At 39.9% G+C, this 27699-nt stretch overlaps 2 protein-coding genes across 5 annotated transcripts in view; one reads left to right on the top strand and one right to left on the bottom strand.

The window, feature by feature from the left end:
* Positions 1–3127: 3127 nt before the first annotated feature.
* Positions 3128–16927, bottom strand: MORN2 (MORN repeat containing 2). The gene is made up of 7 exons (XM_053589326.1): positions 16924–16927; positions 14975–15253; positions 14481–14612; positions 8667–8717; positions 8148–8254; positions 5637–5773; positions 3128–3358 (listed from the first exon to the last, which is right to left on the bottom strand). Exons 1-7 carry the CDS (start codon positions 16925–16927, stop codon positions 3256–3258), a joined length of 813 nt encoding a protein of 270 aa, XP_053445301.1. The 3' UTR covers positions 3128–3255.
* The window catches only part of DHX57 (DExH-box helicase 57), a 91190-nt gene continuing 78147 nt past the window's right edge, over positions 14657–27699 (top strand). The window contains exons 1-2 of one of the 4 annotated variants that reach the window (XM_053587730.1): positions 14657–14803; positions 23859–24085. In XM_053587730.1, coding sequence (XP_053443705.1) covers positions 23865–24085 — 221 coding nt within the window. In that variant the 5' untranslated portion in view covers positions 14657–14803; positions 23859–23864. Of the gene's footprint in view, positions 14804–14851; positions 15087–23858; positions 24086–27699 lie in introns of those variants that run through there. The other 3 variants (XM_053587731.1, XM_053587734.1, XM_053587732.1) reach the window with 3 other exon arrangements.

The following is a 27699-nucleotide window of genomic DNA, read 5'->3' as shown; positions in this document are numbered from 1 at the left end:
TGCAAAAAAAAAAAAAAGCTGTTTAAATTGGTTCTGCAGGAATTAATTGAGCATCAGAAGAGAAATCATCTTGAAGCTTGCCTTTTTCTGCTTTCATAAGGGCAAACCATATCTAGATTGTATTGTTATGAGTGATGAAAAATGGATTCTTTTTGACAATCACAAGAATTCAGCACAATGACTGAATAAAGATGAAGTGCTGAAACACTTCAAAGCCAAATATTCATCAAAAAAAGCTAACGGTGTCCATTTGGTGGTCCAACACTGGTATTACCCACTACAACTTCATGAAACGTGGTTAATTAATTACAGCAGATGTCTACTGCAACCAGTTGGACAACAATCTCTGCTTGTGATTAAGTAGCAGAGATTGATCAACAGAAACAGGCCAATCCTCTTGCAAGACAATGCTTGAAGGCATGCCTCACAAACAATACTGCTCAAGCTACAGAAGTTGGACTTGGAAACTCTGTCCTCTACTGTATTCATTAGACTTTGCACTAACTGACAACTCCTTCTTCCAGGCTTTGGACCACTTTTTGCAAGAAAAAAACATTCAATCCTCCACAAGCTATGGAAAACACCTTTGGCGATTTTATCACCCCTCACTCTCCAGGCTTCTTCACTGCTGGCATAAATAAACTACCATTGAGATGACAAAACTGTGTCACTGGTTTGGGGGCATACTTTGATTAATTGTACTGCTTCTTATTTGAGATATAATAAACTAAACTTTTGATTGATTCAAAATCAGACATTTCATATTTAATGATGTAATATTAGGTGAACTTATGAAGTGCTGCAGCAATCCTCACGGACAGGGATGTGTAGAACTCATCCCTTTCTCTAGCTGTCCATGAGGATTGTCTGCAGCAAGGGAATCACGTTATGGATTATATGAGGCTCTAAGGAATTTGGCTTAGGAATAAGGATCATTTCTTTCAATGTTTTAGACAAGAACTTAGGTGCTTTTGTGGTGGGGGACAGAGTGTCACTCTGTCACTCAGGGTTAAAGTGCAAAGGCATCGTAACAGCTCATTGCATCCTCAAACTCCTGGTATCAAGTGATCCTCCTGCCTCCGCCTCCAGAGTAGCTGGGACTATAGGCACAATGTTGCTATGCCTGGCTGGTATTTTTTTGTAGTGACAAAGCCTTGCTGTGGTCTCAAACTCCTGGGCTCAAACAATCCTCCTGCCTCAGCCTCTCAAAGTGCTAGGATTACGGGCATGAGCCATTGCACCCCTGGCCAACTAAATACCTTTATCAGTGCCTGGGAATGTTCAATGTCCTTGTTTGGGTTCTTACCTATTGGGAAAAACTTGCAGCTGGCTGGGTCACAGAGCAATCAAGACATAGAAAGAACACAGGGCCGGGGGGACGATTGGGGGCCGTACATTTGCCTGCTATTAATAGGAATGTAAAATAATGCAGCTACTGTGGTAAACACTAAGAAGGTTACTCAAAAGATTAAAAATAGAACTACCACATGCTTCAGCAATCCTACTTCTGAGTATTTATGCAAAATAACTGAAAGCAGAATCTCAAAGAAATATCAGTACTCCTTTGTTCACTGCAGCATCGTTTACAATAGCCAAGTTGTGGAAACAAATGTCCAGCAACGGTGAATAAGAAAAATGTGGTACGGCGGTGCCTGTGGCTCAGTGTGTAGGGAGCTGGCCCCATATACCCAGGGTGGTGGGTTCAAACCCAGCCCCAGCCAAACTGCAACAACCAAAAAAATAGCCGGGAGTTGTGGCAGGTGCCTATAGTCCCAGCTTCTCGGGAGGCTGATGCAAGAGAATCACCTAAGCCTAAGAGCTGGAGGTTGCTGTGAGCTGTAATGCCATGGCACTCTACCAAGAGCAACAAAGTGAGACTCTGTCTCTAAAAAAAAAAAAAAGAAAAATGTGGTAGATGCGTAACTGTGTAATAATACTATTCAGTCTTTTTTTTTAATAGAACTATTTCTTTTTATTTTACTTTATTTTTTTTATTTTACATTTTTATTTTATTTTATTTTTTTGCAGTTTTTGGCTGGGGCTGGGTTTGAACCCGCCACCTCCGGCATATGGGGCTGGCGCCCTACTCCTTGGAGCCACAGGTGCTGCCCCTTTACTTTATTTTTTGTTACCCTCTGTGGAGGGCAAGCTTGGTGGTCTGGCTATACCCAGTTTTGTCCTCCCTTCCAGAGCTAAGCAGGGAATATAGAACAAGAGGCGTCACACAGAACATCCTTCCCCCTGAACCAACTGAGAGCCCCTCCTGGTATACAAAGAGTGCCGTGGCACCACAGCTCACAGCAACCTCAAACTCTTGGGCTCAAGTCATCCTCTTGCCTCTGCCTTCCTAGTAGCTGGGACTATAGGCGCCCAATACCTGGCTAGTTTTTCTATTTTTAGTAGAGATGGGGGCCTTGCTCCTGCTCAGGTTGTTTTCTAACTCCTGAAATCGAGCAATACCTGCCTCAGCCTCCTAGAGTGCTAGGATTACAGGCATGAGCTGGCTCTATTCAGCTTTTTAAAAGAAGGAAATTCTGCAACATGTGACAACATGGATAAACCTTGCACACATTATCTAAGTGAAATAAGCTAGTCACAGAAAGACCAAGACTGCTTAATTCCACTTGTATGAAGTGTCTAAGATCCTCAAATTCATAGAATCAAAGAGAAGAATAGTTACCTGGGGCTAGGGAGACGGGGGAATGAGGAATTACTAACCAATGGGCATAAAGTTTCAAATAAGATGAATAAGCCCTAGAGATTTGCTATACAACATTGTACCCATAATTAACAATGATTCATTGGACACTTAAAACTTTCTTATGAGGGTGGATCTCATGCTAAGTTTTCTTACCACAATAATGAAAAAGAAAAGTTTAGTAGGGAAAAAATATTTGCATACTACCAAAGGACAAGACAGGGAAATTTTTTTCTTCTAAAATAAACACACACGCATAACCTAGAAAAAAAAATAAGATGACAAAACTCAGGCACAAGATTGGAAATAGATTTTACCAAGATCTGGATAGTTCTGCTGCAGTTACTAAAATGAGCAAATTTGGAATTGAATTACATCATTTATAATTAATTACGGTATAAGATATTGAAAATAAAGTTCAAAAATGCATAAGTGAGAGATGGTTTTATTGGAAAGCTTACAACACAGAGGAACTGTGTGAAGCAATTTCAAATAGCAGATATAGTTGCTTTGCTTTCCCCACAACTAAAGGCTTCCAGTACTTTACTACAGAATGTTCACATGTAGAGTTTTAGTTTCAGGCCGGGGGCAGCTGTGAAATGAAAGTTACCGCTCCATTCTAGTCCTTGGATATCAGTATATTCCCCTTTACCTTCCACCCTGGAATAGTAAAAAACAAGTTTGTTCATTAACCAAGATCGAGAATTTACAGTACAGATAAAAGATTCTCTAGTGTATTATATACTATTTCTGAAGCATTATATCTTCCCACTTTCAAGCTCTCATTTAAAACCCAGCATCCTTCTTTCATCTCCTACAACAAAAAGACTATTCCAACAAACATTGTCAATTTACATTTTACGAATTCTGGTGTCCAGTGCTTTAGGATCACATAAGCTAAGTTCACACAAAACCAAAACAATCAATTAAAAATGAAAACTAGGGCGGCACCTGGGGCTCAAAGGGGTAGGGCACCGGCCCCATATGCCAGAGGTGGCGGGTTCAAACCCAGCCCTGGCCAAAAACTGCAAAAAAAAAAAATAATAATAATAATAATAATCATAAATAAAAAAATAAAATTGAAAATTATATACTGGTTACCTGGCTTAATCTGTTCATTCATCTATTAAACAAATATTTCTTGACCATCAACTACATTTGAGCTTCTGTGCTCTGTGCTTGTATTTTCCTAGACTCTTAGGTGTGATAAAAATGCATTTCACATAAACAAACAGAACTTTATCCTATAGGTTAGATTTTTCTCTCTTTATTAACATCAACAGAAAAGTTTTATGTGTTATTGTCACAGATTTGGTGTCAAAATAGGTGAACAGGGCTGGGCTTTGGTGGCTCACACCTGTAACCCCAGCACCTAGGGAGGCTCGGGTGGAAGAATGACTTGAGGCCAGGAGTCTGAGTCCAGCCTGGATAACACAGTAAGATCCTGTCTCTTAAAAAACTTTTTTAAATTAGCCAGGAGTGATGACATGTGCCTGTAGTCCCAACTACTTAGGAGGCTGAGGCAGGAGAATCACATGAGCCCAGTACCTTGAGACTATGACCGGGTTACGCACTCCAGCCTGGGTGACAAAGCGAGACTGTGTCTCTTAAAAAAAAAAAAAAAAAAAGAGGTAAACACCTTTCTTTCCTTCTCAAAAGGTATTCACATTGTCTACTTCATAGCAATTAGGTTGCATTTTCAGTTCTGGAAACATAGGGGTATTTATAAATGTACTTGAACTTCTGGATGGTATATCATGGTATTCAGTATAAAGATTAAGCTTACAAAGCTGTACCCATGTTTCATTCACTTTTATTTTTCCTATGAGCATATACTTAGAAAAGACAATAGTAGACACATTTCTATAATTTGAAAATTAACTAATTTTGCTTACTAAAAAGGTAGCCTAGTAAAAATGTGTACACATAGGCTGGGTGCAGTGGCTTACACCTGTAATCCCAGCACTCTGGGGGGCCAAGACAGAAGGATCACTTGAAGCCAGGAGTACGAGACCAGCCTGAGTAAGAGTGAGGCCCCCATCTCTACAAAAAATAGAAAAATCAGATGGACATTGTGGTGAGCACCTGTAGTCCCAGCTACTTGGAAGGGTGGGGCAGGAGGATCCTTTGAGCCTAGGAGTTTGAAGGTTGCAATGAGCTATCAGGATGCCACTGCACTCTAGCCTAGGCAACAGAGTGAGACACTGTCTCAAACAAAACAAAAACAAAAAAACACAAAAAAATGTACACACATCAGGTCAAGATGAAATAAACAATTACGATATTACCCCCAAAGCTGCTTTTTAAAAAGTATATCAAGATATCTCAAATCAAAGTATTTTTGGCCTAAATTTTCTCAATAATTGCAAAAAGGGCTGGGCATGGTGGCTCACGCCTGTAATCTTAGCACTCTGAAAGGCCGAGGTGGGTGGATTGCCTGAGCTCACAGGTTTGAGATCACTCTGAGGGAGAGCAAGCCCTCATCTCTAAAAATAGCCAGGCATTGTGGCGGGCACCAATAGTCCCAGCTACTTGGGAGGCTGAGGCAAGAGAATCACTTAAGCCTAAGAGTTTGAGGTTGCTGTGAGCTATAATACCACAGCATTCTACTGAGGGCAACAAAATGAGACTGGTCTCAAAAGAAAAAATTACAAAATGATTTCTAATTCCAAGCTGACTACAAATGGTTTTATAGGAATAGAGAGTTAAAGAGGATAAATGAAAAGTCTAATGAACTATCACAATGATTTTCCCTTTTAGAGGCTTATGAAAGTCTACATAGCCTCTCTTTTAACACTTCCCTACCACATTATAATGCAACAAATTTTAGAAACTAAATATATTACAAAAGAATATTTAGCATAAATGTAATATCTAAGCAACCATACCTAAAAAATGTTTTTAGAACTACAGTGATTTTTTTTTATTTCAAGCTTACCTATTTTCATTGAAATTTCCAGTATACTTTGCCCCACTGGGGAATGTATAAGTCCCCAATCCATGAAACATATTATCCTTAAATTGTCCTTCATATACTGCTCCTGAAAAATGCTCAAGTCTTCCAAAACCATTCATCTGTTGGTAATATAAAGAAAATGACCTCAGAAACCAATTTTGATAGTTTCTCCAGAAGCTTTAAAAAAAAAAAGTACCAATCTTGGGCAGCGCCTGTGGCTCAGTGGGTAGGACGCTGGCCTCATATACCAAGGGTGGTGGGTTCAAACCCAGCCCCAGACAAACTACAACAAAAAAAATAGCCGGGTGTTGTGGCGGGCGCCAAGTCCCAGCTACTCGGGAGGCTGAGGCAAGAGAATCACCTAAGCCCAGGAGTTGGAGGTTGCTGTGAGCTGTGTGATGCCATGGCACTCTACAGAGGGCAATGAAGTGAGACTCTGTCTCTACAAAAAAAAAAAAAGTACTACCAATCCAGCAATCCCACTATTAGGTATTTTCCCAAAAGAAAAAAAAGTCACTTTATCAAAAAGACACTGGCACTTGACTTTTTACTGTAACACAACTGAAAATCACAAAGGTGTGGAATCAATGCAAGTAGCCATCAATATATTGAGTGAACTAGAAATGTTGTATATGGATACCATGGAGTACTACTCAGCAATAAAAAGTGGTGACCTAATACCTTTTGTAACAATCTGGATGAAACTGGAGAGCATTCTTCTAAATGAAGTATCACACAAATGGAAAAATAAACACTATATGTTCTCATTATTAAATTGGAACCAATCAACACTCACATGCACACATGGAAATAAAACTCAACAGAAATCAGTCAGATGTATGAGGGAAAGGATGGGTAAACTCACACTTACACACTTACACATGCTCATAGTCTGGGCAATGAGAACACTTATAACTTTTTTTTGTTTTTTTGAGGCAGAGTCTCACTATGTCATGCTTCATAGAGTGCCGTGGCATCGCAGCTCACAGCAAACTCCAACTCTTGGGCTTAAGCGATTCTCTTGCCTCAGCCTACCAAGTAGCTGGGACTACATGCACCTGCTACAACGCCTGGCTATTTTTTTTTTGTAGTTGTCATTGTTGTTTAGCTGGCTGGGGCTGGGTTCAAACCCACCACTCTTGGTGCATGTGGCCAGTGCCATAACCACTGTGCCACAGGTGCTGCGCCAGAACATCATAACTTTGACTTGCACTGTACAAAGCAATTCATGTAATCAAAACATTTGTACCCCTATAATTTTCTGAAATAAAAAGTACACATACAAGTCCACTATCCACTTAGTTATTACTAAATCAACTTTGTATCACCCTTTATTTCTATATATATTTTTTTAATAAGAGGAAGGGCTTTATTCACCAACCAGGAGCTTACGGCATAGAAAAATTCCAAATGGCTGGGCTCCCCAACTGGGTTGGTCTTTCCCTTTTTATCACAGTCAGAAAGTTCCACCCCACAAGTACCTTTCTCATTGGCCAGTTTGAATCAAGCGGGAGATGCTATTCCAGCCCCTATAGCGCTACAGGATTTCACAGAACTTGGAAATTTCCAAGTTCCAGGAAGTTAACTTTCCTAATTCCTTTATTTCTATGTTAATAAGACAATATTTTTATCACTATCCTTCATCTATATTTATTTATGAAGCCCACTAAGTTAAATGTTCCTGATCTGGGGCATTTGAACATCCAGGGGGTCCATGATGATAATAACAGAGGTCCTCAAGATACCTTGAATATATCGGAAATCTTTAAGGGCAGCTAGTTTAGTTAGCTGAGGGAACAGTACAAAGTCATTGTTAAGAACTCAAGTTGGATTTAAGCAGAAATGAGTACACATTCTTATTTCATGTTCACTAACTGAACAAGAAATCTGAGCCTGATTTCCTTTCTGGTAAAATAGGAGTATTAATGGTATTTATCTCCTGAAGTTGTTATGAAAATTGAATGAGAAAATTATGTAATGGATGTAGCTGTATTCAGTGAATGATGAGAAAGATGATAATGATGATGATTAGCTCTCTGCAATGGGTTTAATATTACTCATATGTTAATATATGTTTAAAATGATCATTTGTTATTTTTAGCATATTGTCTACCCATTATATATGTTTTTGATTAATGGTGAAATGCCTGGAATCATTTATCCACATGTTGCTTATTCACTGTCAGTATTGTTTTTTTTTTTTTTTTGAGACACAGCCTTAAACTGTTGCCCGGGGTAGAGTGCTGTGGCATCACAGCTCATAGCAACATACAACTCCTGGGCTTAAGCAATTCTCTTGCCTCAGCTCCCAAGTAGCTGGGACTACAGGTGCCTGCCACACGCCCGGCTATTTTTTGGTTGTAGTTGTCATTGTTGTTTGGCAGGCCTGGGCTGGATTTGAACCCACCAGCTCTGGTGTATGTGGCTGGCGCCTTAGCCGCTTGAGCTACAGGCGCCAAGCCTAGTCACTGTCAGTATTAAAAACAACAATACCTTGTCATCTTTCCAGCTTCCTGTGTAGACAATACCGTTAGGAGTGGTATGAATCCCCATTCCATTTCTCTCATAGATTCCAGAGGATGTTTTTGTACAGTCACCATCTAAGTAAGGGGAAAACACTGAAGATTGTTAAGTGGGAACTCTGTTTTACTAAGTAAGAGTACAGTATTTATTATGTCTGGTGATTATGTCCTATTCACAACCGCACCCTATGGTCCTCTTTGTTTCCCTAGCACTGAAACCAGTGAGAGCAGAAATGAGATGCACGGACCTAGAACACTTAACCATTGAGACCCAAAAGCCAGGAAAGTTGACAGACCCCACAGGTTTCTGAGGCATACTATCCAGACTTAACGCTGGCATTTTGATTTAAAAATATGTTCATCTATTAGGATTTCTGTGATTTTATTTAATGAAGTTAATATCCCAGTAATAGTTTTGTAGTCTCATTTTTTTTCATTCTTAAGCTCTTTAACTTTCCATACAGAAAAAGTATTTGAAACGTATGCTTACCATACTTGTCTCCATTTGGAAAGATGAAGTTTATCTTATATACTTCTGAAGCTGTTTTAAAAGATTTTAGAAAAGTCATATAAGTTTAAATATTTTATGTCATAAAAATGTATTTATTTATTTTTGTTTTCAGCACAAACAGCCGATGTGCTTTAAATTCTATCCACATAAGACTCACTTCACATGATCACTGCATATCATGATTACTTGGCATTTCCATTGTCCAGTTCATGGTTCTAGAGAAATAAATATTTTTGCCTAGATAATCTATTTTTATTTGTTTGTTTTCTTATAATAACAGCACTATTAATATTTAATTATTATATTAGGACAAAATTTATCCTTTAAAAGTATATAAGTCAATGTTTTTTAGAATATTCACAGAGTTGTACAACTGTTACAACCATCTAACTTTGCTATATTTTAATCACCCCCAAAAGAAAGTCTGTGTCTATTAGCGGTTACCATTCCCCTCAATCACCCCTAATCTCCCAACTCCAGGCTCCTGGCGGCTGCTAATCTACTTTCAGTCTCAATGGATGTGCCTGTGGAAGACATTTCTTATAAATGAAATCATACAATATGCCGCCCTTTGTGACAGGCTTCGTCCACTCAACGTTTTTCAGGTTCATCAGTGTTGTATCATGTATCAGTACTTCATTCCTTTTTATACCCAAGTATGTGTATAAGTATGCTGTAAAAGACATAGCATATTTCGTTTATTCATTCATGAACTGCTGGACATTTGTTTCCAGTTTGAGGCCATTACAAATAATGCTGCTATAAACATTGATGTACAAGTTTTTGTGTAGACATGTTTTTATTTCTCTTAAGCAGCCCATATGACCTATTGATAGTCCCACAGAGGTAAGGTAGATTGGGTAGAGTGAAGAATCTCTGATTTGGCAGTAAGAAGAAATGTAAAATAAAGATAGTTAAGTGGGAAAGGCTGGAGGGGCCAAGCAGCATGATATTGGAATGAGACTCAGGTAAAAAGAAAGAAGGAAGACCACAAGACAGGAGGGGATCCGTGCCTCAGAGCCCTGGGATATTTTTGTGGGCTAAAACATTAGGAAATTTTTTTTTTCTGACACTGAAGAAAACATGCAGAGAAGATAAATAAACTCTAACTTTGGCTGGGTGCCTATGGCTCAAGCAGCTAAGGTGCCAGCCACATACACCAGAGCTGGCAGGTTCGAATCCATCCCGGGCCTGCCAAACAACAATGGCTGCAACCAAAAAATAGTCAGGCGTTGTGGCAGGTGCCTGTAGTCCCAGCTATTTGGGAGGTAGAGGCAGAAGAATTGCTTGAGCCCAGGAGTTGGAGGTTGCTGTGAGCTGTGATGCCACAGCACTCTACCCAGAGCGACAGCTTGAGGCTCTGTCTCAGAAAAAAAATAAAAATAAAAATAAATAAACTCTAACTTCTAGGACAGAAGATGCCGCTATAGTATTACTCAAAGTGTGGCCTATGCATCAGAATCACCTGGGATGCGTCTAAGTTCCTTGGCCCTTCTCCATATTTACTAAATCAGAATCTTGATGGATGGGGAAAGGGAACTGACAGTTCTAATTTAAAAATTAATTCAGGTGCCTATTGAGAAAGGCAGGAGGCTCATTTCCTCTGAAGAGAATACACAGTTAATATAACAGTAGAACAACACAATAGGTAGATGATTTTTAAAAACTGTTAAGTCCTCAGAGAGAAAGAGGGTACTACATATAATAGCCTTGAAACAGGAACAGTTATGAAAAAGAACCAATTAGCAATCTGAGAAATGACTAATGTAAATGGTGAAATAAATTTTCTTAGAAGGGCTGAATAGCAGAATGGATACAAATGAAAATAATAAACTGGAAATTAGGTTGAAAATTTGGCTTAAAAAGAAGCACAAAAGGGGCGGCACCTGTGGCCCAAAGGAGTAGGGTACTAGCCCCATACGCCATAGGTGGCAGGTTCAAACTCAGCTCAGGTCAAAAACTGCAAAAAAAAAAAGAAGCACAAATAGCCGGGCGTTGTGGCCGGCGCCTGTAGTCCCAGCTGCTCGGGAGGCTGAGGCAAGAGAATCGCATAAGCCCAAGAGTTAGAGGTTGCTGTGAGCTGTGTGACGTCATGGCACTCTACCCGAGGGCGGTACAGTGAGACTCTGTCTCTACAAAAAAAAAAAAAAAAAGCACAAAGAAAAATTTAAAAATAATTGAAAATAGATCGAAAATGTCAATTTAATAATTCCAAAGAGTAAGGGGAGGACGCAATAATAGCGTCTGTAATTTCTCAGAACTGAATAAAATGAGTGCTTAGGGTGGTGCCTATGGCTCAAAGGGCGCCAGCCCCATATGCCGGAAGTGGTGGGTTCAAACCCAGCCCTGGACAAAAACTGAAAAAAAAAAAAAAAAAAGTGCTTATACTACAAATGAGTACTAAGCAAAATCCCACACCTAGACGGGTTGTAGTAAAATTTCATGACAACAGATAAAGGCCAGGCAGGTTAGTTAAAAACAAGCAAACAAAACCCAGACTGCCTACAACAAACTACAAAGTAAGAAGAATCTGATCAATATCAATAGTGGATGCTACAAAAAAAAAATGGCATGTCTTTAAATTTTTGAAGGAAATTTACCTTGAACCTAATATTCTATCCATAGCCAAGCTATCAATCTAAAATTGTGGAAACTAAAGATTTTTTGGACATGGCAGAATTCAGAGTTTAGTACTCACATTTCGTCTCTGAAAGGAATACAAGAAAATGTACCCTAACAGGGAGAAAAAATAAATTCAGGAGAAAATAAGAAGAGAAAAATGAAGTATTTTTTTATATTATTAGATATTATTATTAAGAATAAATTTATTATTCTTTTATATATTTATTTTTTGTAGAGACAGAGTTTCACTTTATCGCCTACGGTAGAGTGCTATGGTACTCCTGGGCTTAGGCGATTCCCTTGCCTCAGCCTCCCAAGTAACAGGGACTAAAGGCGCCCACCACAACACCAGGCTATTTTTTTTGTTGCAGTTTGGCTGGGGCTGGATTTGAACCCACCACCCTCAGTATATGGGGCCAGCGCCCTGCTCACTGAGCCACAGGTGCCGCCCAACTTTATTATTCTTATTAAGAATAAGTTTCCCCCAGCTGTGAGGGGGAAAATAAAAAGAATGTTTTAAGACCAACTGCAGTGGCTAATGCCTGGAATGCTAGCACTTTGGAAAGCTGAGGTGGGAGGATTGATTGAGGTCAGAAGTTCAAGACCAGAGCAAAAGTGAGAAAAAATGGCCAGGCATGGTAGCATGCACCTGTAGTCTCAGTTACTTAGGAGGCTGAGGCAGGAGGCTCAGGTGTTACAGGTTGCAGTAAGCTATGATGCCATTGCAGGCTAGCCAGGGCAACAAAGTGATACTCTCTCTCAAAAATAAATAAATAAATAAAAAAGATAGTAATTTTTAAAATAGAATCTGTAATTGAAATTTAGGTAGATCAATATGGAAATGGCAGTAAAGGGTAGACAGTAATCTTGCTAGCATTCGGTTCTTGTATAGGGATTAAATATAGACACTAACACTAAATCATAAAAATGTATACCAGGGGGGTGGCACCTGTGGCTCAAAGGAGTAGGGCACCGGCCCCATTTGCCAGAGGTGGCGGGTTCAAACCCAGCCCCAGCCAAAAAACTGCAAAAAAAAAAAAAAAAAAAATATATATATATACATATATATTTGATATATATACACCAGGGGTGCCAAAAATGTATATACATTTTAAAAGATGTTATCTATGTATTACTCTTCAAAGTTGAATTGAATTACAGTATCACAGTGTAGCATGAGATTCACTCAAAAGATGGCATTAATCAAATGAATGCTGGCGTCACCATGCTACAGGCAGGGCAGTCAAAGACAAGGGAGGAAGCACAGTTGTCATTTGGGGAGTACAAGATCAGTTTGAAGTGGTGTTTGACATTTAAGAACGCTGTGGAAGTGCAATGACAATGGAGCTGTGAGTATGCAACAGAACCCCCAACACGCCTAACAACTACACACATTCATAAGTTTGAGACACATGGTGCTGTGTGTGATGTTCACAAGGGAAGATCAGGAGGCCTCACACAGCAAGTCCTGCTTCTTCATGGAATAGTTTACACGCTCATACAGAAGTCTACCAAACAATGTGCATGTGAGACAGGAGTTAGCAGAACAAGCATAAGACATGTTCTTAAAACAGCAAAATGGAAAGTTCTCATCTCAACATTATTATATGAACCCAGACATGAGAGCTTACCTCAGTAAGAATTTGCCCAGACAGTGGACAGCATGAAGAGGTGCAGCTGAGTTTCCTCGATGTTCTCCTGACTTAACACCCCTTGACTTCTATCTGTCAGGGATCTTAAAGGATGTGGCCAGCTACACTGGCGGTACTTAGGGAAGAAATTGAAACGGCATGCACAGCAATACAAGTGGACACTTTGGTCAGCGTCGTTCAAGAAGGAGTTTGTGTAATCAGAAGTGTCTGGACACTGATAGTAGCCACTTTGAGCACCTCTTGTAATCGCAGAAGTCAACATGACTTATATTCATCATTTATTATTGGTATATGTTATTACAATTTTATACAGTTCTTTCCTTTCTTAAAATGTGTATGTATTATTTGGTGCCCTCTGTATACATTTCAGTATAATTTCGAGGATTTGGTTGTGGAAAAAGAGTGAAGTGTGGAGGAATAGAGAAACTGCTGTATATGTTCATGTATTAATTATATACATGTCTGCAAGATTTGACGTTCCAAGGCAGCAGGGACACAGAGTGCTTTTTAAATGTTTAATGATACTAACAAGATCAGCAAATTTACTTCTAGTTCCCCACAGGCGCCATGCTGTACTCTCTCCCAGAACACTCTTTTCTTCTTTGCCTGGTTAACTGCCATTTATCCTTAAGAACTGGCAAAATAAAAGTGTAGTATTTAGGAGTTCGTGCTCTGGCATCAGACTACCTATGTAGGAATGCAGTCTCCACCATCTTCTTTGGCCTTGGACAAATTAATTATCTATACTTCAGTTTCCTCACCCTTACACGGGTCAAATTAAGTAAATAAGCTCATCTATGTAAAACACTTAGGCCAGTGTCTAAACGGTGTGTATTAGCTATTGTTTTCTTGTAGCCTCAACTCAGGTATTGGCTCTTCTGCAAGCCTTTCTTCTTGTTTTTCGCCACCCCCAGACTCCTTTAGGGGCTCCCACAGCACTCTGCACCTATTTCTGCTGCAGTACTTAGGGCTCTATTAAAATGATGCTTTTGGGTCGGGATACCCTATCACACGCGGCTCTTCCAGGGCAAGAATGGCAGATGAGTCAAATCTCCTTTCTCATTCTACTAACTCGATGTTTAGTACTAATAGGAACTGATGATTAGTGAATGAAAGTTACTTGAGAAGTGATCGTTAAATGTCTATTAAGCAGGGCCCTGAACGTAATCATATGAGAAACTGAACTGTTCTCAATTACCCTGGGAAGGTTCTACATTCGAAACTTTGGAATGTCTGAGCTAGAGAGAACCTGGCACCACAGCGAAAAATGAACCCTGGAAAGGCTGGCATATGCCTAACGTGTCACAACAGCGAATTAACGACAGAATAAAAACTACAATAAAAGTCTCTTCATGCCCAGTCCAAGGGCTCTCCGCACCCCCACCCCACCTCCCAGAGTACACAGTCAAGAAATTTGTCACCCCATACACGAGTTACCAGGGGTCAAGTTCTGACTCAGCGCTAGTTCTACTTAAAGATGCCGGTCCCCGCCGGCGTCGCTGGGAGGAGGGGCACTCACTTGATCGAGAGGTGTTAGAGAGATTGTCTAGACTCTGCGAGTCCTCCTGGGCCGCCAGCTCTGCGGCCTGGAGAGAACGAGGCGCAAGCACAGCACCCAACGCGACTCGGTTGCCGGGGCGACCAGGCACCTCTCACCCGGAAGGGAACACGACAGGGGCCGACGCTGAGCCAATCAGAGGGCGCCGGCCTGTGCAGCTGCTGCTGGGCCTCGGCGGAGCTGCTCCAAGTGAGATTCCTCAGGGTGGCCGAGCCCTTTTGGGACCTCTGGCCCTTGAGCATCACCTCCTATCATCCTTTCCAGGAACGGACGCCGCAAGCCAGGTACAGCTTCTACTTCCGCGGATAAGTGATGTGTGTCAGTGTTGCATGGTCTGCGCGTCGCCCTGGTTGTCAGTATGTGGCCGGCCTGCCACCTCCCTGCCCCGGCAGTGTTCAGGATACAGAAGCATCACGGCCCAGAGTGCCCCAGCCTGTCTGCCTGGGGCCGGTGACTCTGGACCAGCGGGATCCCAGGCCCCGGGACCAGGTCTGACAGAGCTCTGCAGCTGAGGTTGTCCACGTTCGGGCTGGAGGCGGGGAAGCGGAATTCAGGCTCGGAGGCTGGGTAAGGGGTTGGGTTTGAAGGGGCCCAGGCTGTTTTCCTTTCTTCGTCTCCATCTTGAATTGAGTGGCTTTTGGGGGAGAGGGTTGGGACGATGTGTGTTAATACAAAGGCGGGAGGTCTGGATATCTGGGTGGAGCTGGATATATTGAGGGCTGTCAGAGATTTGCCTGGAAGGAGAGGGATGTGTAGTCAGCTTTTAGGGCCTTGGGTCTGAAACAAAGGATACTCTCAAAGCCAAAGTTAGGTCCCCATGTACACAGTGAAGAAAGATAGCTGGATTCTTCCCAGGTTGGATGGAATAGAATAGTGGGAATCTAACCATGTTATACGACCTAATTCCTGTTCCTGGAAAACGTATGAGAATGATATTAGATACCACCCAGCAAATTTTCGTTTCAAGTTTTCAGTTTATGTCTCAGACCAAGTTGTAAAGGTAACATTTTCTGGGTTAGTGTGAGACAAGTCGTTTTAAATCTGAGTACAGTATCTTCTTGATTTTTACCTACTATTTCTCAGTACACACAAATTTATCTGGGCCAGACGGTTTTTGAGATGAAGTTCTGATCTGGTTGATTTGTATATCCTTCTCCCTTTTTCAAAATTTTAGAAATAATGAGTAATTATTGATTCACAACCTTACAGAATTAAGTTTTTCCCATTGTTTTGGTCACCTGGTAAACTTTTAATGACCCCACACTTTGTGCATTTGACCCTTGAACAACACTAGTCCGAACTGCTCGGGTTCACTTACAGGAGAATTTGTTTCAACCAAATGCAGATCAAAAATACTCTACACAAATACAGTATTTGAGGGATATGAAATCCACATACAAAGGGCTAGTTCCTGCAGGCCCAACTAGGGACTTAGTGAGTGCAGATTTTGGCACACACTAAGAGGTGTGGAGGAGGAACCTAGAACCAATCCCCTGTGTGTACCTGGAAAGGACTGTATCTCATGGCTCATTCTCTGTTCAAGTGTCCTCTCATATGTGATCTCAAAGAGACATACCTAACTACACAATCAAACATAACAGCCTCAGGTTCTTTTTTCTTGATAACACTTAACTCGATAGTCCATATCCTTTTTGGCACCAGAGACTGGTTTCAGGGAAGACAGTTTTTACTGGGGGAGGACTGGGGAGCACTAGTTTCAGAAGGTTTTAAGCCCATTACATCTTCACCTCAAATTATCAGACATTAGATTCTCTTAAAAGTGGGCAACATAGGGTGGCGCCTGTGGCTCAGTAAGTAGGGTACAGGCCCCATATGCCGAGGTTGGCAGGTTCAAGCCTGGCCCTGGCCAAACTGCAACAAAAAAATAGCCGGGCATTGTTGCAGGTGCCTGTAGTCCCAGCTACTTGGGAGGCTGGGGCAAGAGAATCGCCTAAGCCCAGGAATTGGAGGTTGCTGTGAGCTGTGACACCACGGCATTCTACTGAGGGCAACAAAGTGAGACTTTGTTTCTACACACACACACACACAAAAAGTGAGCAACATAGATCTTTCAGATGTGCAGTTTATGTTAGGTTCCCTGCTCCATATCAATCTAATGCTGCACTTATCTAACAGGAAGCAGTGCTAAGGCTCAGGCAGTGATGCAAGCAACAGGGAGCAGCTGTAGATACAGATGAAGTTTTGCTCACCGGCCTGCCACTCACCTGCTGCTGTGCCACCAGTTCCTAACAGGCCAGGCTCTGGTACTGGTTTGCAACTTGGGTATTGGGGACCACAAACTTAACTGATATTATAGTATGTATTCATTTGTTTATTGTCTCTTTTACCCCCTAGAAGGTAAGCTTCATGAGGCAGAAATTTTGTCTTCTTTGCTATTACATACCCATGATCTATCACATAGTAAGTGCTCAATACATATTTGTGAAATGTCTCCATTCTTCACATAACTCATTTATTCAACCTTCAGTCATTTATTCCACAAATACATATTGCATTCCTGCTTAATACGTCAGACATTGTGTTAGAGGTATGGTGGTAATCAAAATAGATATAGTCCTTTCCTTCAAAGAGCTCTCTCAGAGTGGGAGTAGGAGAGACAAACATAAATAAGCACTTATACATTTGTTTAATCATGAAGAATTTTGAAGAAAGGAACGCCTAGAGACCTAATTTAATTTCTACAAATTTGTGAGTTTCCAAAATTTTTCCAGCTTTTGATTTGTGATATTATTCCATTTTAGTTGGAGAATGATACTTTGTATTATTTGTATCTTTTTAAATGTGTTTAGGTTTGCTTTGTAGCCTGGAATATGATCTATCCTGGAAAGTGTTTCATGGGTACTTGAGAAGAATATATATTTTGTTGTTGTGTGGAGTGTTTTATAGACATCTGTTAGGTCTAGTTGGTTTACAGTGTTCAAGAGTTCTATTTCCTTATTGATCCTCTGTCTAGTTGTCCTACCTTTATTAAAAGTGGGGTATTAAAGTCTACTACTATTATTATTGAATTGTCTATTTGTCAGTTGTTGCTTCATGTGTTTTGGTGCTCTGTTATTAGGTGCATATATGTTTATAATTGTTATATCTTCCTGATGGATTAACTGTTTCATCATTGTGAAATATCTCTCTTGTCTCAGTGCCTATAGCTCAGAGGCTAGGGTGAAGCCACATACACTGAAGCTGGTGGGTTAGAATCTAGCCCGGGCCTGCCAAACAACGATGACAGCTACAACCAAAAAATAGCAGGGCATTGTGGCGGGCGCCTGTAGTCCCAGCTGCTTGGGAGGCTAAGGCAAGAGAATGTCTTAAGCCCAAGAGTTGAGGTGCTGTGAGGCGTGACGCCATGGCACTCTTCCCAGGGTGACATAGTGAAACTCTGTTTCAAAAAAAAAAAAGAAATATCTCTCTTTATCTATAGTAACATTTTTTGTTCTAAAGGGTATATTGGCCAGGCACAGTGGCTCGCACCTGTAATCCTAGCACTTTGAGGTGGGTGGATTGCTTGAGCTCTGGAGTTTGAGACCACCCTGAGCAAGAGCAAGACTCCATCTCTATTAAAAATAGAAAAACTATCTGGGTGTTGTGGCAGGTGCCTGTAGTCCCAGTTACTTGGGAGGCTGAGGCAAGAGGATAGCTTGAGCCCAAGAGTTTGAGGTTGCTCTGAGATATGATGCTATAGCACTTTACCCAGGGTGACAGAGTGAGACTCTGTCTCAAAATAAAGAAATAAATAAAAATAAAGTGTATATTGTCTGATGTTAATGTAGCCACTCCACCTTTCTTGTGGTGGTTGTTTGCATGGTTCCTTTTTCATTCTTTTATTTTCATTTATTGTAACTATGGGGTTGTTTTGTTTTTGTTTTGTTTTTTGAGACAGAGTCTCACTTTTTCACCTTCAGTAGAGTGCGGTGGCATCACAGCTCATAGCAACCTCAAACTCTTGGGCTTAACCCATTCTCTTGCCTCAGCCTCCCAAGTAGCTGGGACTATAGGTGCCCACCACAACACTATTTTTAGAGACAGGGTCTCACTCTGGCTCAGGCTGGTCTCAAACCCGTGAGCTCAGGTAATCCACCTGCCTCCAGCCACCCAGAGTGGTAGGATTACAGGCATGAGCTACCATGCCCTGCCCTATTTTTGTTCTTTTATTTCAAATTAATATGAGGGTACAATTTTTTTTTTCTTTTTGAGACAGAGTCTCACTGTGTTACCCTGGATAGAGTGCTGTTATGTCACAGCTCACAGCAACCTCAAACTCTTGGGCTTAAGCAATTCTCTTGCCTCAGCCTCTCAAGTAGCTGGTACTACAGGCACTGCCACAACACCTGGCTATTTTTTTGTTGTAGTTGTCATTGTTGTTTGGCAGGCCCAGGCCAGGTTTGAACCCACCAGCCCCTGTGTATGTGGCTGGCACCCTAGCTGCTGAGCTACAGGCACCCAGCCGAGGGTACAAATTTTTAGGTTACATTGTTCTTACTTCCAGGGTAAAGTTCCAATTGTAAAAGAGCCCCTTACCAGGGAGCATGTTATATACCCTTACATTGTGCACATTAGGTGAGATTCCACCTCATGCCTTCCCTCCTGCCAAACGTCCCCTCCCCACGCCCCTCCTGCTTCCTTCTACCCCCGTACTAGATTATATTTGTGTTTTATTGTTTATATGAGCATGTAATTGTTTATATATTGGTTTCATGTTAGTATGGCGTACATTGAATATTTATTTTTTTATTCTTGTGATACTTTACTAAGAAGAATGCATTTCAATTCCATCCAGGTAAATGTAAAAGATGTAAAGTCTTCATCTTTTTTAATGGCTGAATAGTATTCCATGGTACGCATATACCAGTTGATCCAGTCATGGGTTGAAGGAGTAGGTTGCTTCTCATTTATTGTAACTTTGAATTTAAAGTGCCTCACCTCTAAAGCAGATATAGTTGGATCATGTTTTTTAGTCCAGTATGATAATCTTTGTCTTTGGATTGTTTAATTCACTCACATTTATTTTTCTTATTGATGTAGTGGGAATAACATTTATCATTTTATTTTATTTTTATTCCTACTTTACCAATTCCTTTTGCATTTAGTTATTAAGTGAATATTTTCTAATGTAGATTTTTGTGATTGCTCTGAGGCTTATTACACACATTTTAATTTATCAGAATCAGCTTTGGGTTTATACTTGCTTAATTGCAGTGATATTGCTATGGTTTGACTGTGTCCCCCAAAAGTTAACAGACCTAATCCCTAATGCACCAATTATGGGATATAGAGCCTAATAAGAAGAGATTGGAACAGAGCTCTCATAAATGGATTAAAGTTGTTATCATGGAGCAGGTTAGTTATCAAGAGAGTGGATTGTTATAAAGTGAATCTGGCCCCTGGTGCCTTAACTATGTATTGCTTTTGCATCTGCCTTCCACTTTCCACCTTGGGATGACCCTTGCTAGATGCCAGCGTGGTGCTCTTGGACTTCGAGCCTCCAATACTATGAACCAAGTAAACAAATATTGTTTATAAATTACCTAGTCTATGGCATTCTGATAGAGATTATTCAGAATATATATAGATATATATTCTAAGACATATAGAAGCATTATTCTACATAGCTCTATTCCTTCCCCCCCCCTTTTTGTGCTATTATTGTTATACATATTATATCTATTAATGTTAACACACTTCTAAAATACTTTGTTATAATTACTACTTTACCATTTGTAGTCATTTTCTTTTTTTTGGCCAGGGCTGGGTTTGAACCCACCACCTCCGGCATATGGAGCCGGTGCCCTACTCCTTGAGCCACAGGCGCCACTCCTGTAGTCATTTTCTTAGTCCAGTAAAGCTATTCTTCCATCAATCTGCTTTGTGCTATTATTGGCAAATATATTACACATATGCAGCATTCCTATAGGTTATAGGTCCAACATTACATCATATACATGCTATTTTATACCACTGCTTTTTTTCTGGTTTAATCAAAAAGCTTTTATGACCTTTTTTTTTTAACTTTGGTTTTAAACAATATATAAATATAGTCATCTCTGTAGGATTTGGCAAAGATTGTTTTTTTCCCTCTTCCAATCTTTTATAGTAGACACAGATTTACTTACAATGAAGCTGATTTTAAGGGCACACAAAGGCTAAACACAAATGATGAGATGAAATGTGGCAACCCAGGGTGATAAGGAGAAAAAGATAAAAGTCAGCAGCCTTTGACAGAAAACTGATCCTCCAAGGTGATCACCTAACAATCAGAGACCGAAGTCCTTAGACTACAAAAACAAGAACGGATCAGTGCATGAACTGTGCAGTGGTGTCTGTCATTTCTGTTTATTACTTAAGAACAATTAATGTGTAGTCTTTTGTGTACTGCATCCATTTAAATACAGGATTTTCTGCAATAGTCTGAATATAAGGCCACAATGTTTATTTTAGACAGACCTCTTAAAGTAGTAATTTTAATATCAATGTTATCCACTTTTTTGAAGTAGAAAGTGTTTTGTTTTGTTTTTATGGTTTTTTTGGCCGGGGCTGGGTTTGAACCCACCACCTATGTCATATGGGACCGGCGCCCTACTCCTTGAGCCACAGGCGCCACCCTGTAGAAAGCGTTTTAACTGCATTAAAGTTATAGGTGATTTTTTTAAAAACTACATATATCATAACTAGCATATTAAAATTATTTACATTTAGATATTATTTATATCTAATATTCAAAGAAAAGTCACTGCCCAATTGTGACAGTATTTATTAGTCTGATATGCTTATTAATTGATGCCATAGGTTTCATGATTTTAATTATAGGTCCTCATGATTTTAATGTCTATTCTTTCATTTTACTAAAAGGAACACAACATTTACAGAACAAATAAATACAATATACATTTGTATGTTATATATGTAATTACACAATTGCCTTTACCAGTGCTTTTTTTTTTGGCAGTTTTTTGGCCGGGGCCGGGCTTGAACCCACCACCCCCCAGTATACGGGGCCAGTGCCCTATTCCTTGAGCCACAGGCACTACCCTACCAGTGCTCTTTGTTTTTTTCATATGGATTTAATTTACCATCTGGGGATACTTGCTCCAGCTTGAAGAACTTCTGTTAATATTTCTTGTGAGACAGGGGTATTGCCAACAAATTCAATTTTGTTTATCTGAAAAAGTTTTTATTTCACTTCCATTTTTAAAGGGTAATTTTTCTGGATATAGAATTATTGGTTAACAGTTTTTTTCTTTAAGTACTTTAAATATATATGTCATTTTCTTCTGTCCTTTGTTCCTGATGAGAAATCAATGGTTTAATTTTATTGGAATTTTCCTTGTAAGTATTGTTTTTTCTTTTAATGCTTTTGAGATTTTTCTCCTTGTCTTTTGACCTTCAGCATTTTTAGTACAGTTTATCTATTTTAGACAAACCTCTTAAAGTAGTAATTTTAATATCAGTGTTATCCATTTTTTGTGTTTGTCCTAGTTGGAGGCCACTGAATTTCCTGCATGTGGGTCATTGTTTTTTAATAAATTAGAGAAATTTTCTACCATTATTTCTTTGACATTTTTTCTGCTTTCTGTCTCTTCTTTTCTTCTGATACTCCCATTATATATATTTGGGCGCTTGCTGGTATCTCACATGTCTCTGAGGCTCTGATCATTTCTCTTCATTTACTATTCTGTTTTCAGCTTCTATAATCCGTGACAATGTTACTTCAAGTTCATCAATACTTTCTTTTGCAGTTCATATCTACTATTGAGCTCCTCTGGTGAATTTTTAATTTTAGTTATTATACTTTTCAACTTCAGAATTCCCATCTGGTTCTTTGTTATAATTTTTTATCTCTTTATTGATGTTCTCAGTTTGACAGGACATTGTCATCATATCTTCCTTTACTTCTTTAATTGTGCTTTCCTTTATTTCTGTGAACATATTTATAGTAACTATTTTGAAGTCCTTTTCTGTTAAATCCAACATCCAGTCTCACTCACAGCAGTTTGTGCTTTTTTTCCCAGCATGTGGATGATACTTGAGGTTCCTTGCATGCCTTGTAACTTTTTGTCGGGAATTTGACATTTTAGGTAATATATTACAGCAATGCTGGGTAATAATTCTCCCCTTTCTGGGGTTTGTTACAGTTATTTGCTTACTTAACTTTTAGTGACTGGCTGGATTATTTTTGTGAAGTCTGTTTCCTTAACAGTAGTCCTGGGGAAGGTTTAGCTTTGAGGGAGGGTGCGTGAAGGGAGTGGGTAATTGATGAATTTTTTCCAACAAAGCCCTGGATAGTAAATTCCTCTACATACTAATCCAAAGTGTGGCTTCTCTTAAGGGATAGTTTCTGAGGTCTGGGTTTCGTGTTTGTTTCGATCCCAAGAAGGTCTTACTCCTTGGTTTTCTCTTGCAAACTGGTTGACCCACAGTCTGAGCTTTGTCTTGATTAAATCCCTTTCACCACAATTTCACTGTTCTTTAAAGCATCTTTAGGTTTGAACTTCTCCACACTCCATTACAAATGGAGTCAATTCTTTTGGAAAGAAATTAGAGTTATCTGTTCTATGGCCTATTTCTTTGTACGCCTAGGCAGAATCTATGAGCCAGGAGTGCATTCCTGATAGAGCATGTAAATTTAAATTTTATTAAATCATATATTAAAAACATGCAAACAACTCTTCTCAAGTGGAGTTTTCTTAACCCCTCTATTAGGATTGGGGCCTAGGCATGTGTGTTTTGAAACTTCTTCATGTTTTCTGATGTACATCTTTAGCTAAGAAATCTGTGTCAGAGAAACTTTAAAATATTAGTCCTGAGGAGGTAGTACTCCTAAATCTTTTGTGAGGATTTATCCATGCTTCTCTCGAACTGGCTAGCCCCTTTAATTTTTTAAAATCTATTTTTTTAACTTTATTCAAATTACTATGAGGGTATAATATTTAGGTTACATTGTTCTCACTTCCAGGGAAAAGTTCCATTTGCAGAAGAACCCCTCACCCAGGGGGTGTGTTACACACCCTCACAATGTGCACGTGAGGTGAGATCCCGCCTCCTGCCCTCCCTCCCTCTGCCATACGTCCTTCTCCCTCCCCACTCCTGCTTCCCTCTACCCCTGAACTGGACTATAATGGTGTTTTATTGTTCTTAGGAACATTTTAAAATCTATTTTTAAGAATTTTTCCTCTGGAACAGATTCCAGATACTGCTCCAAAACCAGCCTTTTAAAAATTTGCATTTTTCCTTTACTTGTTAAAGTAGCCTTTATCCGTAAGTTTGACAAAGAATTATTATACTTGTCTAGTTTTATGTTGTCTAACTAATTTTTTTCTCTTGCAGGTAAAAATGAGTTCTTCAGTAAGAAGAAAAGGCAAACCAGGAAAAGGAGGCGGAAAAGGATCTAGAGGAGGAAGAGGAGGCAGGAGTAACGCTAGTAAATCTCACGGGGGTGGTGGCGGTGGCGGTGGCAGTGGCGGTGGTGGCAGCGGCAATAGAAAGGCCTCAAGTAGAATTTGGGATGATGGAGATGACTTTTGTATCTTCAGTGAATCAAGGCGCTCATCCAGGTTATTATACTCTTTGGATATTCAAATATGGAGACAATATCAGTCTCTGATGTATGGATAACAGATGGCTGAGAGGGGAAAAAAAACAAAGTAATGTAATTCCGGTCGAGTTAATTGTAGACTTTAAGACCTGGCGGTCCTTCTCTTTGTAACCTTTTCTAAAGACATTATGGTAAATAACAGCGTGTTCGTGGGTGTATAGGTTAAAATCTGAGGTTAACTTTAACTCCCACAGTGACACTGGTAGTTGAGTGTAATATTGCATTATACCAAATGTTACCGTTAAAGTATATACTGGGAATGGTGGAAGTGAAGAAAATTATTTTAAGTATTCCTAAGGTGTCACAGATTGATTTTGAAACTTGAGCAGCCCAAAGTGTAACCTGACTGTATTCTGTCTTTCTACTTGATGAACTGTGTATTTTCTAGCCAGCTTAGCCATAATCTGAGGGTGTTTTATATGGTAACCAGTAACAAATATCACATCCAGGCTTCTCTCATATTCAACTTTTGGCTAATGAATAAACTATGAGTATTCTGGTATAATGAGTATTTATTAAAATTAAAGATTTTACTACTGATTTGAAGTCATGAATAGCTTAAGCAGGGTGATACAGTCTGAGAAATGTGTCATCGGGTGATTTTGTTACTGTGTGAACATCAAAGAATGTACTTACACAAACCTAGATGAGAGAGCTGACTCCACACCCAGACTATGTGGTGTAACCGATGGCTCCTAGGCGCTAAACCTATACAGCACGTTACTGTACCAAATACTGTAGGCATTGTAACACAATGGTAAATATTTGTATATCTAAACATATCTAACCAGTTAAAATCGTACAGTAAAAATACAATATTAAAGATTAAAAAATGGGTCAGGCATGGTGGCTCATGACTATAGTCATAGCACTATGGAAGGTCAAGGTAGGAGGATTACTTGAGGCCAGGAGTTTGACACCAGCCTTGGTAACATTTTAAAAACTAGGTGTGGGGCAGCGCCTGTGGCTCAGTGAGTAGGGCGCCGGCCCCATATTCCGAGGGTGGCGGGTTCAAACCCAGACCCGGCCAAACTGCAACAAAAAAAAAAAAAATAGCTGGGCGTTGTGGCGGGCGCCTGTAGTCCCAGCTGCTCGGGAGGCTGAGGCAAGAGAATCGCGTAAGCCCAAGAGTTAGAGGTTGCTGTGAGCCGTGTGATGCCACGGCACTGTACCCGAGGGCGGTACAGTGAGACTCTGTCTCTACAAAAAAAAAAAAAAAAAAAAATTAGGTGTGGGCTCGGCGCCTGTAGCACAGTGGTTATGGCTCCAGCCACATACACCAAAGTTGGCTGGTTCGAACCCAGTCTGGAACCCGGCCCCGGCCAGCTAACCAACAATGACAACTACAACAAAAAATAGGCGGGCATATGTGGCGGGTGCCTGTAGCCCCAGCTACGTGGGAGGCTGAGGTAAGAGAATCGTTTGAGCCCACAAGTTTGAGGTTGCTGTGAGCTGTGACGCCACAGCTCTCTACCAAGTGTGACATAGTGAGACTGTCTCAAAAAAGTAAAAATTAGGTGTGGAGATGTATGTCTAAAGTCCTAGCTGTGTGGAATGCTGAGGCAGATGGACCCCTTTAGCCTAGGAGTTTGAGAGTGCGAGGTTACCATGAGCTGTGATGAGCCTACTGCACTCTGACAGAGTGAGAAAAGAAATAAAATACAGTAGAATCTCTAGAAGCTAACCCCCAAGGGACTGTAACAAACTGATCAGCATACAGAGGTGGTCAACATAAGGAACTAGTCCTGCTGTACTGGTACGTACCTGTGGTGCATGTCTAGTCTGTGAAAATTAGGTCACCTTTAGGAGGCGGTCAACTATGGAGGTTCTACTGTATTAGTAAAATAAATACAATAGAATTGGTCCTCTGTATCTGTGTATTCCATATCTGCGGGTCCTTCATTTGTGGATTCAACCATGAATTGAAAATATTTTTTTAATTTTTTTAAATTTCAGGTTAATGTGAGAGTACAAGCAACCAGGTCACAATATTTGAATTTATTAGGCAAAGTCCCTGTTGTAGTTGTGCCCTGTGCCCAAAATGTGTGCCATACTTGCCTACATTGTGCCCATTAAGTGGGAGGACCCAAGTCCCTACTCCTGTCCTCTCCCCCATCTCATTCCTCCTCCCTGCAACTTGAATTGAAATGAAATTTTCTTCTCTGTGGGCATGAATTAGATCATCTACTGGCTTCATATCAGTATTCAGTACATTATTTTTACTTTTCCATTCTTGTGATACTTTACTAAGAAGAATGTGTTTCAACTCCATCTAGGTTAATACAAAAGATGTAAAGTTTCTGTCTTTTATGGCTGAATTGTATTCCATGGTATATATATATATATATATATATATATATATATATACACATACCACAGTTTGTTAATCCATTCCTGAGTTGATGGGCATTTAGGTTGTTTCTGTATCTTGGCAATTGTAAATTGAGCTGTGATAAGTAATGTAGTACAAATGTCTTTATGATAAAATGATTTTTTCCTTCTGGGCTCTGTGAGGATTCTCCATAACTCTTTCCAAAGAGGCTGTATTAGTTTGTATTCCCACCAAAAGTGTAAAGGTGTTCCACTCTCTCCACATCCATGCTAGTATCTCCAACTTCGGCACTTTGTGATGTGGGCTAATCTTACTGGGTTTAGGTGATAATCTCAGAGTGGTTTTGTTTTGCACTTATCTGATGATTAGGGACAATGAGCACTTTTTCATGTTTGTTGGCCATTTGTCTTCCTCAGAGAAGATTCTGTTTCTATCTCTTGCCGAGTGGTAGATGGGATTGTTAGCTCTTTTTTTGTTAATTAATTTGAGCTCTCTATAGATCCTAATTATCAGATTCGTAACATACAGATTTGTAACATAACAGATTCGTAAGGTCAGATACATTCGTAACGTATCTTTTCCCATTCTGAAGGTGGTCTGTTTGCTTTGATTGTTGTGTCCTTAGCTATGCAGAAGGTTTTCAGTTTAATTCACAATTGTTTATTTTTGTTGTTGCAATTAACACTGAAGTCTTTTTCATAAAATCTTTCCCCAGGCCAACACCCTCAAGAGTTTTTCCCCATACTTTCTTCTGGGATTTTTATCGTTTCATGCTTTAGATTTACATCTTTTATCCATCTTGAATCAATTTTTGTGAGTGGTTAAAGGTGTAAGTCCACTTTCAGTCTTTTACATGTGGTTATACAGTTCTCACAGCACCATTTATTGAACAGGGATTCTTTTCCCCACTGTATGCTTTTGTTTGGTTTATCAAAGATCAGATGGTTATAAAAGACTGGTATCAGCTCTTGGTTTTATTTTCTGTTCCAAATGTCTGTATCTCTATTTTTGTGCCAATACTATGCTATTGTGATCACTGGATTTGTAATATAGCCCAAAGTCTGATAGAGTGATACCACTGACTTTGTTTTTGTTACTAAAAATTGCCTTGGCTACAGGGTTTTTTCTGGTTCCATACGAAATGAAGAACTATTTTTTTTTCCAGTTTTTCAAAATATGATGTTGGGGCCCATTGCCCCTGGTTAGGGCACCAGCCACATACACTGGGGCTGGCAGGTTCA

Source organism: Nycticebus coucang, chromosome 4 (assembly GCF_027406575.1).
Source record: "Nycticebus coucang isolate mNycCou1 chromosome 4, mNycCou1.pri, whole genome shotgun sequence".
Classification (NCBI taxonomy): domain Eukaryota; kingdom Metazoa; phylum Chordata; class Mammalia; order Primates; family Lorisidae; genus Nycticebus; species Nycticebus coucang.
Note: the sequence above shows the minus strand (reverse complement) of the source record. Positions and strands in the feature narration are given on the sequence as shown.

Bases quoted from the DNA above. Each gene is read 5' to 3' on its own strand.
- MORN2 (XM_053589326.1), bottom strand. The intron at 8,255-8,666 runs GTAAGCATACGT...CCCCTTACTTAG, and splicing joins TCCAAATGGAGACAAGTATG to ATGGTGACTGTACAAAAACA. The intron at 3,359-5,636 runs GTAAGCTTGAAA...TTACTATTCCAG, and splicing joins GGAAATTTCAATGAAAATAG to GGTGGAAGGTAAAGGGGAAT.